This window comes from Callorhinchus milii, unplaced genomic scaffold (assembly GCF_018977255.1).
Source record: "Callorhinchus milii isolate IMCB2004 unplaced genomic scaffold, IMCB_Cmil_1.0 Scaffold4, whole genome shotgun sequence".
Lineage (NCBI taxonomy): Eukaryota > Metazoa > Chordata > Chondrichthyes > Chimaeriformes > Callorhinchidae > Callorhinchus > Callorhinchus milii.
The window spans coordinates 5,615,791-5,629,805 of NW_024704745.1; the positions used below are offsets into that span (position 1 = coordinate 5,615,791).

A 14,015-nucleotide genomic window follows, 5' to 3' on the forward strand; every position below is an offset into this window, starting at 1 on the left:
CGGCAGGTTTTACGTCTCATCCGAAGGACGGCGTCTCCGACGAAGCATCGCTCCCTTAAGCGTCAAATTCTCAACCAAATAACGTGTGGAGCACTCTTGTATTTTAGGTTTCCAATTACACAATCCAACGCACCCTCTACTCCGTCCTCTCTCCTTCCTGATCTCCTTCCATTGGTCCTATTCAATTGGTCCTTATTTGTTAATTAGTATACAAACTTAGCCTTAGCTGCCTTTGCCCAAGATACAAATATTAAATGACACAAATATTATCGAGACCGGACTATCACGGCCCACGTGGTAGTCAAAAGGACACAGAAGGAAATCAAAGAGGACCGGCAAAGCATAGTTGAACGGCACAATAGATGAACACAAGGAGAGAAGAAATTAAAATGGAGAGGACTGGTGTTCCCATCACGACATCCACCAAAGGCACATCAAGCACTAAATCAACCCACGGTCATACATAGTGAAGGACACTTGTTACGATCGGAAGTGAATTTATTTGAATGTTTCAGATCACATGTAAATTAATAAAAATGTTTGAGTTAAGTTAACGTATGCTTATACTTAAAAGAAGGGCCAACGATATGTTTCCTCTGACAGGTGGGTTGTTAACTAGAGGACACAGATTTAAGATAATTGGCAAAAGAATCAGAGGGGAGACGAGGAGAAATTGTTTTTACCAGTGAGTTACGATCTGGAATGCACTGCCTGAAAGGGTGGTGGAAGCAGTTCCATAATAACTTTCAAAAGGGAATCGGATATTTACTTGGAAAGAAAAAAAATCAAGGCTATAGAGAAAGAGCGGGAGAATAATAATAATCTTTGCATTTGATACAGTGCTATATCACCTCTTTTGAGATGTCTCAAAGTGCTTCGCAGAATATGCTGTAAAGTGAATTGACGGTATATTTTGAGGGCGAAACACAGCAGCCAATTGCGTACAGCAGTGTCCTACAAACAGTGAATTGACTGTATTTTGTGTGCAAAATGTGTCTATATATCCTGTTAAATGCTTTGACATGTCTCAACGTGGGCGAAACGCGGCAGCCAATTGCACAAAACTGCCCCACAAACAGTCGTGGATTGAGTGACCAAATTATTACTATTAATTTTTTTAAGGGATTATTAACCCTGGAAAGTGGTTATTATTATTAATATTAAGGTGGATTCCAGATATACAAACTTGAACTTAAGTTAATGCCTTCCAGAGGTGTTGCCTCCAAGCCTCAAGAGTTTTCCCGTCAGCTATCTGGTGGATATCGCTTTTCTGGGGTAATTATCCCTTCAAAATAATAATAATTTGGTCGCTCAATCCACGACTGTTTGCGGGACGCTGCTGTGTGCAATTGGCTGCCGTGTTTCGTCCACAAAATATACAGCCAATTCACTTTACAGTATATTCTGTGAAGTGAAGAGGTGATAAGGCGTGGTATCAAGTGCAAGTATTATTAAATCATGAGCTCAAGAAGGTCCAATGGAAAACATGCCGAGGGTTAAATGTCCAGCGAGCATTGAGGTCAGCGAGAGAGAGAGAGAGAGAGAGAGAGAGGGGGGGGGGGAGGCTGTGAACTGAGGATAAAGGTGAAACCTGCTCAGCTTGGAGCGTTTCTGTTTTATTGTTAATGGTGACATTTCGTCAGACTTTGCGGTTTGCCTGCCTGATCAGTTTAAAGGCACCTGGACTACATTTACACCACCCGAGGGCGAAAAGGGCGGCATTTAAAAACAGATTTCAACCATTCCTTGTCCCTTCACCTTTAAGGGGAGTGTGAAGCACAGAGTTGGCACACCCGCGCACAGCTTCCTGACTTGACTACGTGCTCTCCTCACGCTCACTCAGTGGAGCAGTGCTTTGGAGAGCAGATGTGATCCAGGTGTTTGACATTCTGAAGGGAGAGAAGAGAAGGTGAGCAAAGAAAAATCTCTGAAGCCGTTGTTTTGGGGAATGGAGGAGGAGGGGGTGTCGGGATTGTTAGCAGAGAACTCGGGGCCAGGTGAGAGGGAATCTCGTCAAGCGCCTCGAGCCTCAACCCCGGGAAAAGGGCGCTATATAAGTGCAAGTTGTCGTCACTCAGAGGCCGGTCAGGGTTTGGAATTCATTCCCACGAGCGTCGATCGAGCCCGGATCAATAGAACGCTTCATAACCATAGAGCAGGGACTGAGCGAGCTGTAGCTTAGCAGTTGGAGCCCTCGCCTCTCAAGCAAGAAGACCCAGGTTCGTTTCCTGGGTGCCGCCAAACCTCAAGCAATTTTCCTTACTCTGTTTACCCAGCAGTAACTAGCGGTTTGTTAGTCGATCGGCGGATCGCTTTCCGGGGGAGCAATAATCCCTTTTTTTCTAAAAAAAATGTAGTCACTCAATCCACGACTGTTGGTGGGACACCTCTGTGTGCAATGGGTTGCTGCGTTTCGCCCACAAAACACATCGTCGATCCACTTTACAGTATATTCTGTGAAACGCTTTGAGTCATCTCGACAAGGTGCTGTATCAAATACAAGGATTATCGTCATGATTATTACTAATTCGGTGGAAACCAGAGGCAGGAGTGGAGAGACCAATTGAATGCCCAGTGTCTAGGTGACTAGTGAGAGAGTCTGTGTTGTGTTAAAGCGCTCTGAGAGGCCGTCTGGAGTGGAGGGAGCTATATAAATCCAAGTTGTTGTTGTTGTGTTCCTAACTGATTTCCTTCTCTGCTTCCTATGGCCCCAGGTTTGAATGATGTGGCTGCTGGCTTGTTGGATACTGCCGTTTCTGAGGTGTGTGGCATCAGGTAAGGCCCTGATCTGGTCTCCGTACGGCTCGTCTACTTGTGTCCCAGGGTCGGTTGTGAGAATGGGAGATGGACAGTGTAGAGCGAAGTTCGCAGCAGGAAAACATGTGTGTGTGTTTGTGAGTAGGAGGGCAATGTCCCCATTTAGTTAGATACTGCTAATCAGTTAAAGGCACCTCGACTATATTTACACCATCAAAAGTGGGAGGTGGTGGGGGGGGGTGGGGGGGGTGAGGAGCTGGGGGTGGGGGGGGGTGGTGGGAGGCATTTAGTAACAGGTTTGATATTTATGTGGTTTTAGCTGGTTAGTCTCTAGCAGTTTGGCAACGGTCTCCCCAGTTCCACTATCCGCACAATCCAAACTAATTCAGATCTCCCACGCTCATATTCTCACTCACACTAAACCCCCCTCTCTCTCTATCTCCCTCTCTATCTCTCTCGCTCTCTCTCAATCTCTCTCTATTTCTCCCTCTCTCTATCTCTCTATCTCTTGTTCTCCATCTCCGTCTCTCGCTATCTCCCCCTCTCTATCTCACTCGCCACCCCCGCCCCCAACACTACCGTGGTTGAGCAGAATCCTCACGGTGTGCTCTCTCTTTCTCTCTCTCTCTCTCTCCCACCACCCCTCCCCGGTTGAGCAGAGCCCGTGGAGGAGGAGTGCCCCCGCTTCACGGAGCTGTCGGTGACGGATACTCTGGTGGGCACGGAGCTGAAGGTCCGGCTGCTGCTCTACACTCGCGCCAACGAAACGTGTCCCACCCTGATCACCGCCAATAACTTGGGCCCCATGAACCTGACCAAGAAGGTGGTCTTCCTCATCCACGGCTACCGGCCCTTTGGCTCCAAGCCCAAGTGGCTGAGCAAAATGGTGAAGAGCTTACTGGATGTGGAGGACATCAACTTGATCGTGGTGGATTGGAACCGGGGAGCTACTACCATCAACTATATCGTTGCCGCCGGTAACACCAAGAAGCTGGCCGTCAAGCTCAAACCCGTAGTTGACCGTATCCTGGTGAGGACCTCAACTAATCCAGGCCATTTGTGTAGTCCTGTAAGCTCAGTGGTTGGACCACTCGCCTCGCAAGCGGGAGACCTGGGTTTGATTCCCAGGCAGGGCAAAATGTTGGGCAAGTTTTCCTTACTCCACACGCTTCTGTTTACCCAGCGGTAAGTAGGAACCCGGTTGTGTTTTGAGATGTCCCAACGATGTGGTAAGGCAATGTACCAAATGCAAGGATTATTATTACGCTGACGATTATTTATGGATTATTATTATGATGATAATTTATGGAATTCTCTACCCCAGAAGGTTGTGGGTGCTCTGTCATCGAACATATTCACGACTGAGATCGATAGATTTTTAAAAACTAAAGGGATTAAGGGATATGGGGAAAGGGCAGGTAAATGGAATTAGGTTAGAAGATCAGCCGCCGATCTTATTAAATGGCGGGGCAGGCTCGAGGGGTCGAATGGCCTACTCCTGCTCCTATTTCTTATGTTGTTATTATAATTATCATTGCTTCTGGTGTTGACTGTTTCTCTGTTATCCTGGTCCCCAGACAGACACGGGCTCGCTGGATTCTGTTCACATGATTGGCGTCAGCCTGGGTGCACATGCAGCCGGCTTCGTGGGCAGTATGTTTCATGGAAAAATCGGTCAAATAACGGGTAAGAATTTGACCAACCACTTGCTTCGCACCCATCACTGCGCTGCAAAGCCGCGATCGGAATCCTGGGCCAATCTTGCCTCGCAAGTGAGAGGACCCGGGTTCGATACCCTGGCGGGGCGAAACCTTAGGCAAGTTTCCTTACTCCACACTTCTTTGTTTACCAGGCAGTAACTTGGAACTCAGTTGTTAGTCGATTGGCGGATCACTTTCTGGGTGTAGTAATCCCTCAGAAAAAAATGTTGGCACTCAATTCACTACTGTTTGTGGGACACCGCTGTGCACAATTGGTTGGCGTGTTTTGCCCGCAAAATATACGGTCAATTCACGTCACAGGATATCTTGTGAAGTACTTTGTGACGTCTTGAAGACATGAAAAGGTGCTATATCAAATGCACGGTTTATTATTATTATTAAAACTACGTCATTGCCACTCAAAAAACATATAACAATGACTACACTCTTTTTGTCATTTGGTTATTCAGATGAGTATCATTTTACATGATTATTTCAAGTGAATATTCAAATGGCCTGACTGTAGACTATAGACTCCACACAATGCTTTTAAATAGCCATGCACATGTTCTCTGTGAGCAAATTGCCAGCAGGAATTATCTGAGACACGTGCTTTCTGCTGAAGCTGAGACGACTGTGAACAACACTGAGGCAATCCACTTTACAGTATATTCCGTGAGGTGCTTTGATAAGTCTCGGTGGCATGATAAGGCGTTGCATCAAATAATCCTTGCATTATTGCAAGTGCCCTTGCAAATACCTCAAGTTACGAAACAAAATGCATCCCATGGAGCACATTAGAAATTTCACATCGCAACATGTTTGAAGTTACGTTTTAGATCGAGAGTTTTGATTTAATAATTCGAACATAAATAACGTGATTAATTATTTTAATCAGGTCTGGATCCGGCTGGTCCACAGTTCACTAACACTCCTCCCGAGGAGAGACTTGACCCGACCGATGCCAAGTTTGTTGCTGTTCTTCACACGGATATGGATGGTAACGTTCTTCATGCCCTTTGTCACTGCTTTTTCCACATCTCTCTAGATCAGTGTGGTCCACAATCTTCTGGCTGCTGAGGGCCGGATGCCCTATTTGAGAAACATCCGTGGGCCGCATAAGCAATATTCTTGTGGTTTCCTTCCGGAAACATAACGTGACACAACATTTACGGGTTATGCAGGGAGCGCCGGGCCGGATGAAATAATAATAATCCTTGCGTTTGATATAGCGCCTCATCACATCTTTGAGACGTCTCAAAGCTCTTCACAGAATATACTGTAAAGTGAATTGACTATATTTTCTGGGCGAAACGCCGCAGGCAATTGCGCACAGCAGTGTCCCCACAAACAGTCGTGGATTGAAGTGACCAATTCATTATTATTTTACGAAGGAATTATTATCCTCGGAAAAGCATTCCGCCAATCGACTAACAACCGGGTTCCTAATTACTGCTTGGTAAAACGAGGCGCATGGAGTACGGTAACTTGCCTAATGTTTCGCCTTGCCCCGGGAATCAAACCCGGGTCTCTTATTTGTGAGGCGAGTGCTCTAACCACTGAGCTACAGGAGAGACTCTATACTGGAGGGAGGGGTTGGGGGTCCTGGCAGTTGGACCACGCTGCTTCCGATCATTACAGTTTATCCGCTTGTAGGAAGGTGTGTGTCCTGCCTGAAAAACAAAACTAACACCAAGGGGTTTAATAACAAAAAAAGAAAGCTTTATATCTGGATAAGGTTTATTTGAATCGGAAGCTATTGCTATTTACAGCCGTCTTCTCCAGATTATGCCCTCCTGCCTGTAGCGCCCCATATATTGGTGGTCGGTCATTCACTAACCGATTACTGGCGCCCAATTTAGCACTTGGGGCTGGAACACCAAAGAGGTCTGATTGCAGTCCTGCCCGGGTTAGCTTCCTGGATTGAGGCACCTTTTTTTAAACGAGTCACAAACAATAACAACAACAACAAGCTCCTTTACACATAAATGGAGCGTCAATAATCATAGAAAGCAGGGATAGGGTTTATCCTCGCATCACGCCACTTCATCATGAAAATCAGATTAGAAGAGCAACTGTTTTGTTTGCAAAGGACTTTAACATTTTTGCAAACAAATCTTTGATCCTTTTTTTCAGGGAATGAGATAGTCAATGTGCACAAGCCCTCTCCCCCCCCCCCCCCCCTCCCACCCACCACACACACACACACGCACACACACACAGCCATGAGGTGAATAACAAACCAACCAGCAAACAAATTACATTTACGGGTTATGCAGGGATCCGAGCCGAGGCCTAGAGTCAGGTTGGTAAAGTTTTAGCAGGTCACAGAGGTAGGGAGAGGCAAGGCCGTGGAGGTGCTTTAAAGGCGAGGATGAGGATTTTGAACTCTATTCTCTGGGGGATGGGGAGCTAGTGGAGCCGAGTGAGGATGGGGGTGATAGGCTGGGGGAGACTGATGCGGGAGAGGACACGAGCTGCAGAGTTTTGAATAACCTGCAGCTTTTGGGGTGAAGATTTGGGAAGTCCTGTGGGCAACCAATTTATCTGGAAGATCGTTGGCCAGAAGAAACTCCCTACTCTTTTCCAATAAATCCCTTATCTTGTTATAGGCTCTTTAATGTCAGCCTTGGCTCTATAGTCTCATCCAAAGGTCAATGTAGCGCTCTCTCTCCCCCACAACTGCTGAGAACTCCAACACGCGGCTACAAACACAACTTGCAAACACAACCATCTGACCCAAATGCGAGAGTGCGAGTGGGCTGAGCCAGGCTGAGACATTCTCCCATTGAAAAGTTTTGAAGTGCTTTACACTAATTACTGTTGAAGTCTAATGACTTGTTGTCTTAATACAGCTTTGGGTTTCCGGGAAGTTTTGGGGCACATTGATTACTACCCCAACGGAGGCAAAGATCAACCTGGATGTCCTGCCACCATATTAAAAGGTATTTTATTAATAATAATAATCCTTGCGTTGGATAAAACGCCTCATCACTTTGTCGAAACTGTGTACTTTGTGGGCGAAACGTGGCAGGCAGCTTGCACACAGCAGTGTCCCACAAACAGCCATGGAATAAGTGACTCGTTTTATTTGGGGGATGGTTGGCCAGGACACCGGCAGAGAGAAAATTGAATAGCACCATGAGGTCTTTAACAGCCACCTGACCAAGCAGATAGGGCCTTAATTTAATGTCTCATCGGAAGGATGGCATCCCTGACAATTTCGGGGTAACTGCTGGAGTCTAAACAATGAAAACTGAATAGCTTGCCAGTTGGCTATAGAGAAATACTGTAAAATGAATTGGCTGCGTATTTTGTGGGCAAGGCATAGTAGCCAATTGCGCACAGCAGTGTCCCACAAACACTCATGGATTGAGTTACCAAATTATTTTTTAAAGGGATTATTACTCCCGGAAAGCGATCCGCCGATCGACTAACAACCGGGTTTGCTCCACACTGCTAGGCAAACAAAGAGGCGTGTGGGATAAGGAAACTTGCCTAAGGTTTCACCCTGCCCAGGAATTGAACCCTAGTCTTCTTACTTATGACACTGTCTTACACCACAGGCCGTTGAAACCCTCATACACGCCTTCATTACATCGAGGCTCGACTGTGCAAACTCACTGCTTGTCAGCCTCCCCAAACCCTCCCTCCACAGGCTGCAGATCATCCAGAACTCTGCAGCCTGTGTCCTCTCCCGCACTAGGCTCCATGACCCTATCACCCCCATCCTTGTCCAACTCCGCTGGCTTCCCATCACACAGAGGATACAGTTCAAGATCCTGGTCCTCACCTTCAGAACCCTCCACGGTACACTACCTCTCCAACCTCCTAATCCCCTAGCATCCTGTTCGCTCCCTGCGCTCAGCGGGCTCCGGCCTGTTTGACCTTCAAGATCCATCTCAAGATCCTCTTCTCCGACGTGAAAGGCGCTTTACAAATGTAATGTTGTGGTTGTTGTTACACAGGAAAGGCGTACGTGATCTGTGACCATCAGCGGTCTGTCTACCTCTACATGAGTTCCATGTCGTCCTGTAATTTCACCGTCTACCCGTGTCCCTCCTACAAACAATTCCTCAACGGAGAATGCATGGTGTGCAACGGAACCTGTCCTATATTTGGTAAGCAAACTTATAATAATTCTTGCATTTGATATATCACCTTATCACATTGTATTTGTGGGAAAAACTGGGCACCTCATTGTGCCATAGCAATATCCCACAAACAGTCATGGATTGAGTGACCGTTCACCATCCAAGAATGCACACTCCACCTCCCTGAGCCAGTCTGGAACCTCGGCATCTCATTTGACCCTCAACTCTCCTTTCTACCCCACATCTGTGCCATGACCCGCTCTGCCTTTCTCCACCTATGCAACATCGCCCGGCTCCGCCAGTGTTTCACCCCTCAGGCCACCAAAACTTTCATCCAGCATTCATCACATCTAGGCTCAACTACGCCAACTACCTGCTTGTTGGCCTTCCCAACTCTTCCCTCCATAAGCTGCAGATCATCCAGAATTCTGCAGCTTGTATCCTCTCCCATATCAGTCTACGAGACTACATTACCCTCGCCCGGCTCCACTGGCTTCCCATCCCCCAGAGGATATTCCCAGAGATGTTTTATATTATTTTAATATAGCTATTATATATTTTATAATTATGCACCTCTTTCCCTTGCTGCACCGTCTTCCTTAACAGAATTCTCACTCTGTTCCCTCCTCACGCTGCTGGGCTCTCTGCTCAAATGAAGGCTCTCGCAAGTCTTGCCCTTCAGATAGGACTCAAACAAAAGCACCTGTTCGACTGTCAGCAAATTTATTAATCCCCAACACATTAGAATACATCAGAATGTACACACAGAAACAGGCCATTCGGCCCAACTGGTCTATGCCGGTATTTATACTCCACATGAGCCTCCTCCTGCCTTTCCTCAACTAAGCCTTCAAGCATAACCTTCTATTCCTTTCTCCCTCATGTACCTATCCAGCTTCACTTTAAATACATCTATGCTATTTACCTCCTTGTGATAGCATGTTCCACATTCCTACTACTCTCTGTGTAAAGTCATTTCTTCTGACTTCCCCATTTGATCTATTTGTGATTATTTTATATTGATGACCCTGGCCTATGATTAACTGCTAATCGACTTGTTTGCCTGCTTACATGTAAGGTTGCCTCTACCTCAAGAAAGATTTCCCACACTTCTGGTGAATGACAGAGTTCTCTCTTACCCTCTGGTATCTCTCTTGCAAAAGAATTCCCACTCTCACCAAATTCCTTAAAAGAATTCTAACTCAGTTCCCTTCTCACGCTGCTGGGATCGCTGCTCAAGTGAGGCTCTTGCCAGTCTTGCCCTTTATATAGGACTCAAACAAAAGCGCACAGTTTGACTGGTCAGCAAATTTATTCATCCCTAAAACCTGGCCTATGATTAACTGCTGATTTACTTGTTTGCCTGCTTGCATATAAGGTTGCCTCTAACTCAAAAACGATTTCCCACGGTTATGCTTACCCTCTGGTATCTCGCTTGCTAAAGAATTCCCACTCTCGCCAAATTCCTTAACAGAATTCTCACTCTGTTCCACCTCACTCAGTTCCCTCCTCATGCTGCTGGGCTCTCTGCTCTGGGACATGGAGAGGGAGTGATTGTTTGTTCCTGTCTGAGTGGTGTTATATTACCCTTCATCTTTCTTGTCTGTCCCAAACCAAAACCCAACAGGTTACCACGCGAAGCCAGTGACACTTTCCCAGTCTGCGGTGTACTTTCTGACAGCCAGCAGCGATCCCTTTTGCAGTGAGTGTTTTTATTAAAAGTTTCCTTCGCTCTAAGTAATGTCGTGTGAGTGTGAGCAAATGCAGACTATGGGACATGAAGAGGTTACACATCCTCGTTCACAATTTCCATCAATTGTGAGGAGGGCAGGGAGAGGAGGGCAGGGAGAGGGACGAGAGAGCGAGGGGGGGAGAGCGAGGGGGGAGAGCGGTGGGGGCGCGCGGGGGGGGGGCGCGAGTGGGGAGCGAGGCGGGGCGAGAGAGTGGGGAAGGTGGGAGAGGAGGGCGGGAGAGGAATGGGGGAGGGTGGTAAAGGAGGGGTGAGAGGGGGGATGGTGGGAGAGGAGGGGAGAGAGGGGGCGAGAGTAGGGACGGTGGAGAGTAGGGAGGGAGGGAGAGTGCGGGAGGGTGGGGAGGGGGAGAAGGTGGGGAGATAAGGGAGAGGAGTGGGGGGTAGAGAGGGAGATGGAGGAGGGGGAGAGGGACGGGGTGGGAGAGATGGGTGGGGGAGAGAGTGCCTGTGTTTGAGATGCCAGACACCGGGACCACAATTTGAAGTGAAATATAAAAAGAGTCCGGAAGGAAACGTGGGTGAAAGTCCGTCTTAAAAACGGAACCCCGTTTTATTCTTACCCCACAAATGTTGTGTGAGAACGTGCTCGCGCGCTCTCTCCCCAGCGCACTCTTACATGATGGACATCATCGCCTGGAACCAGAATGCCCGGGAGGGTTACCTGACCATCGAGCTAACGGGAGATTCTGCAACAGTGACGTCCGACGTAAAACAGTAAGTGGGGTCCAGCAGGCACAGAAACGGTGGTCCCAGCCTCAGGGTCTCTCCCGGCTGAGCTGTCTCCCAGACGACGTGAAATGAAAGCCCGTAGCGTAGTGATTAGCGCGCTCGCCTCGCAAGCGAGAAGACCCTGGTTCGATTCTCAGCTGGGACGAAACCTTAGGCAAGTTTCCTTACTCCACACGCCTCTGTTTACCCGGCAATAAGCAGGAACCCGGTTGTTAGTCGATTGGCGGATCGCTTTCTGGGATATTCGTTTCGCCCACAAAATATACAGTCAATTCACTTTACAGTATATTCTGTGAAGAGCTTTGAGACGGAATAAACTGTAAAGTGAGTTGAATGTATGTTTTGTGAATGTACAGTACAATTCACATTAATTGCTCTTTGAGACGTGATAAGGCGCTATATCAATTGCAAGGATTACGTCTGTATTGAAGATTTCTGGAAACATTGAGAATTTTAAGACAATATTCAGGACTCGGACTGACACCTGGTCTGTTTCTGTTTCCTGTTTCTTTTAATACAGTGTTTCAAAAACGTTTGAGAGGTTCCAGGAAATCAGTCTTCTGGTGAACGTAGACAAAGACCCTGGGAATATCAGGAGTGTCTCATTGACCTACACTTCCACCAACTGGGTGGAGCCCAAGTTGCGATTTGGGCTGCTCCGAATGAGGCTGAGATCCCTCACCTTCCCTGACAGGTGAGGACACTGTGGAACGCTGCCTGCCCTCAGGAATCACTGGGGGTAGGGAATCCTCCCACTCAGCTCCTGTTAACCTTGCAAACCAAAGCCCTAACGGGTAGGGTGGTCTTAGCTGGACAAGCAGTGGGAAAGCTTGCCTGACAGTGCTCTCAATGGTGGTTTTAGCTGGTTAGACTCCAGCAGTTACTCCAATGTACATTCTGGGGTCTCCAAGCTTTGGCTCTGTGCCTAATACTTTCCGGAATTAAAAGTATTAGGAAGCGTCACTCCAGGGGGAGAGAGTGCGCATTCTATTTCCAACAAACTATCACTGGCGAGAGAGAGAGGGCAGAAAGAGGCAACAATAACTTTTACGTTTTTAGGTTTATTTTGAAGTTAGAGAGGGGAGGGTTTGAGGCGGATATTTTGGAAGGCGAACGCATAAGAGATTTCTTTACCAAATGAATCTTAGAATCATAGCACAGAAGAGGGCCATTCGGCCCTTCGTGCCTGTGCCGGCTCTTCGAAAGAGCTACCAACTAGTCCCACGCCCCGGCTCTTACCCCATAGCCCTGCAAATTCTTCCTTTTTTAATTACCAATTCAATTCCCGTTTGAAACCTATTATCGAAACTGCTTCCACCGCCCTTTTAGGTGGCGCATTCCAGACCGTAACAACTCTCTGGGTAAAAAAAAAAAATTCTCCTCGTCTCCCCTCTGGTTGTTTTGCCAATTATCTTAAATCTGTGCCCTTCAGTTACCAACCCTCCTGCCAGAGGAAACAGTTTCATCCTTAGTTAGGCATGGGGGGGTGGTGGGGTTGGGGGTGGGGGAGAGTGGGAGAGAGTGTCGGGGTGAGTGTGACCCAGAATTTGTGTTCCCTTTGTTTCAGACCTCACAAATGTCGATACGATGTGATTCTTCACAAGAGGACTCCGGTGACGTTTCAACCATTGGATTGTCAAGACCTGCAGATGTAAATGGAACATAGGAACAGGATGCAGCCCTCGAGTCTCTGCCGCCATTCTACTAGATCACGGCTGATCTGTACCTCAACTCCATTTACCCGCCTTTGCTCCATATCCCTTGATACCCTGACCTAACAAACATCTATCCACCTCAGTATTGAAAATGTGAATGGACCCACCATCCACAGACTTTTTGGGGGGAGAGAGTTCCAGATTTCCACTCGCCTTTGTGTGCAAAACTGCCTCCTGATATCATTCCCGAATGGCCTGGCTCTAATTTTAAGATGATGCCCCTGGATTCCCCCACCAGAGGAAATTGTTTCTCTGTATCTACCTTATCGAATCCCTATAATATTTTAAATAGCCTCAATCAGATCAACCCTCAACCTTCCAAAGTCAAAGGAATAGAAACCAAGTCTATGCAACCTGTCCTCGTAATTTAACCCTTTAAGCCCTGGTATCATTCTGGAGAATCTGCGCAACACCCCCTCCAGAGCCAATATATCTTTCCTGAGGTGCAGTGCCCAAAACTGAACACAGTACTACTCCAGATGGGGTCTGACTAAGGCTCTATAACAGTTGAAGCATCATTTCCTCACCTTTGTTTTCCAGGCCCCTTGAGATAAAGGCCAACATCCCATTAGCCTTTTTGATTACTTTTTGTACCTGTGAACTAGTTTTTAGTAATTTGTGTACATGGACTCTAATCCATGTTATTGCTGACCTGGGAGTGTGGACGGAGAAGGTAGAGGGAGCTTTACTCTGTCTCTAATCCAGATCAAGACTGAATGTTGAAAGGGGATAGATAGCACGCCAAACACATTCCCTCTGTCAGCGATCAATGGCAATAATTTCTTGACGAGAAATGAACAAGTATTCAGTCAGTTGGTGTCAGCTTAATCTGTTTGTTGACTGTGAATTGTAATGGAATCATGATCAACTCCACTGACAGGGCTCCTAAGTCAGCACTGAACCAAATAAATGCCTTTTATTTCAAAGGTTGACTGTTTTTTGTCTCTTATCATAATAATAATAATCCTTGCATTTGATACAGCGCCTTTGCGACATCTCAATCGCTTCACAGAATGTATAGTAAAGCGCAATGACTGTATTTTGTGGGCGCAACACAGCAGCCAATTGTGCACAGCAGTGACCCACAATCAGTGGGAGCAATTTTATTTGAAGAATTGTTATTACTTGATATAGCGCCTAATCACGTCTTCGAGATGTCTCAAAGCGCTTCGCAGAATATACTGTAAAGTAAATCGACAGTATATTTTCTAGGCGAGACGTGGCAGCCAATTGTGCACAAGAGTGTCCCACCAAACAGTTGTGGATT

At 46.9% G+C, this 14,015-nt stretch overlaps 1 protein-coding gene across 2 annotated transcripts; it reads left to right on the top strand.

Annotated features, from left to right (window-relative positions):
- The first annotated feature begins 1,454 nt into the window (after window positions 1-1,454).
- On the top strand, window positions 1,455-12,788 carry lipia (lipase, member Ia). 2 transcript variants are annotated; one of them, XM_007908799.2, is made up of 11 exons: window positions 1,455-1,909; window positions 2,715-2,775; window positions 3,417-3,787; window positions 4,335-4,443; window positions 5,356-5,457; window positions 7,313-7,402; window positions 8,426-8,578; window positions 10,179-10,253; window positions 10,910-11,018; window positions 11,554-11,727; window positions 12,601-12,788. In XM_007908799.2, the coding sequence occupies exons 2-11, from the start codon at window positions 2,721-2,723 to the stop codon at window positions 12,686-12,688; spliced, it is 1,326 nt and encodes a 441-aa protein (XP_007906990.1). In that variant the 5' UTR covers window positions 1,455-1,909; window positions 2,715-2,720; the 3' UTR covers window positions 12,689-12,788. The 2 variants fall into 2 exon arrangements, with proteins under 2 accessions (XP_007906990.1, XP_007906991.1); XM_007908800.2 differs by lacking the exon at window positions 5,356-5,457.
- The last annotated feature ends 1,227 nt before the right edge of the window (window positions 12,789-14,015 follow it).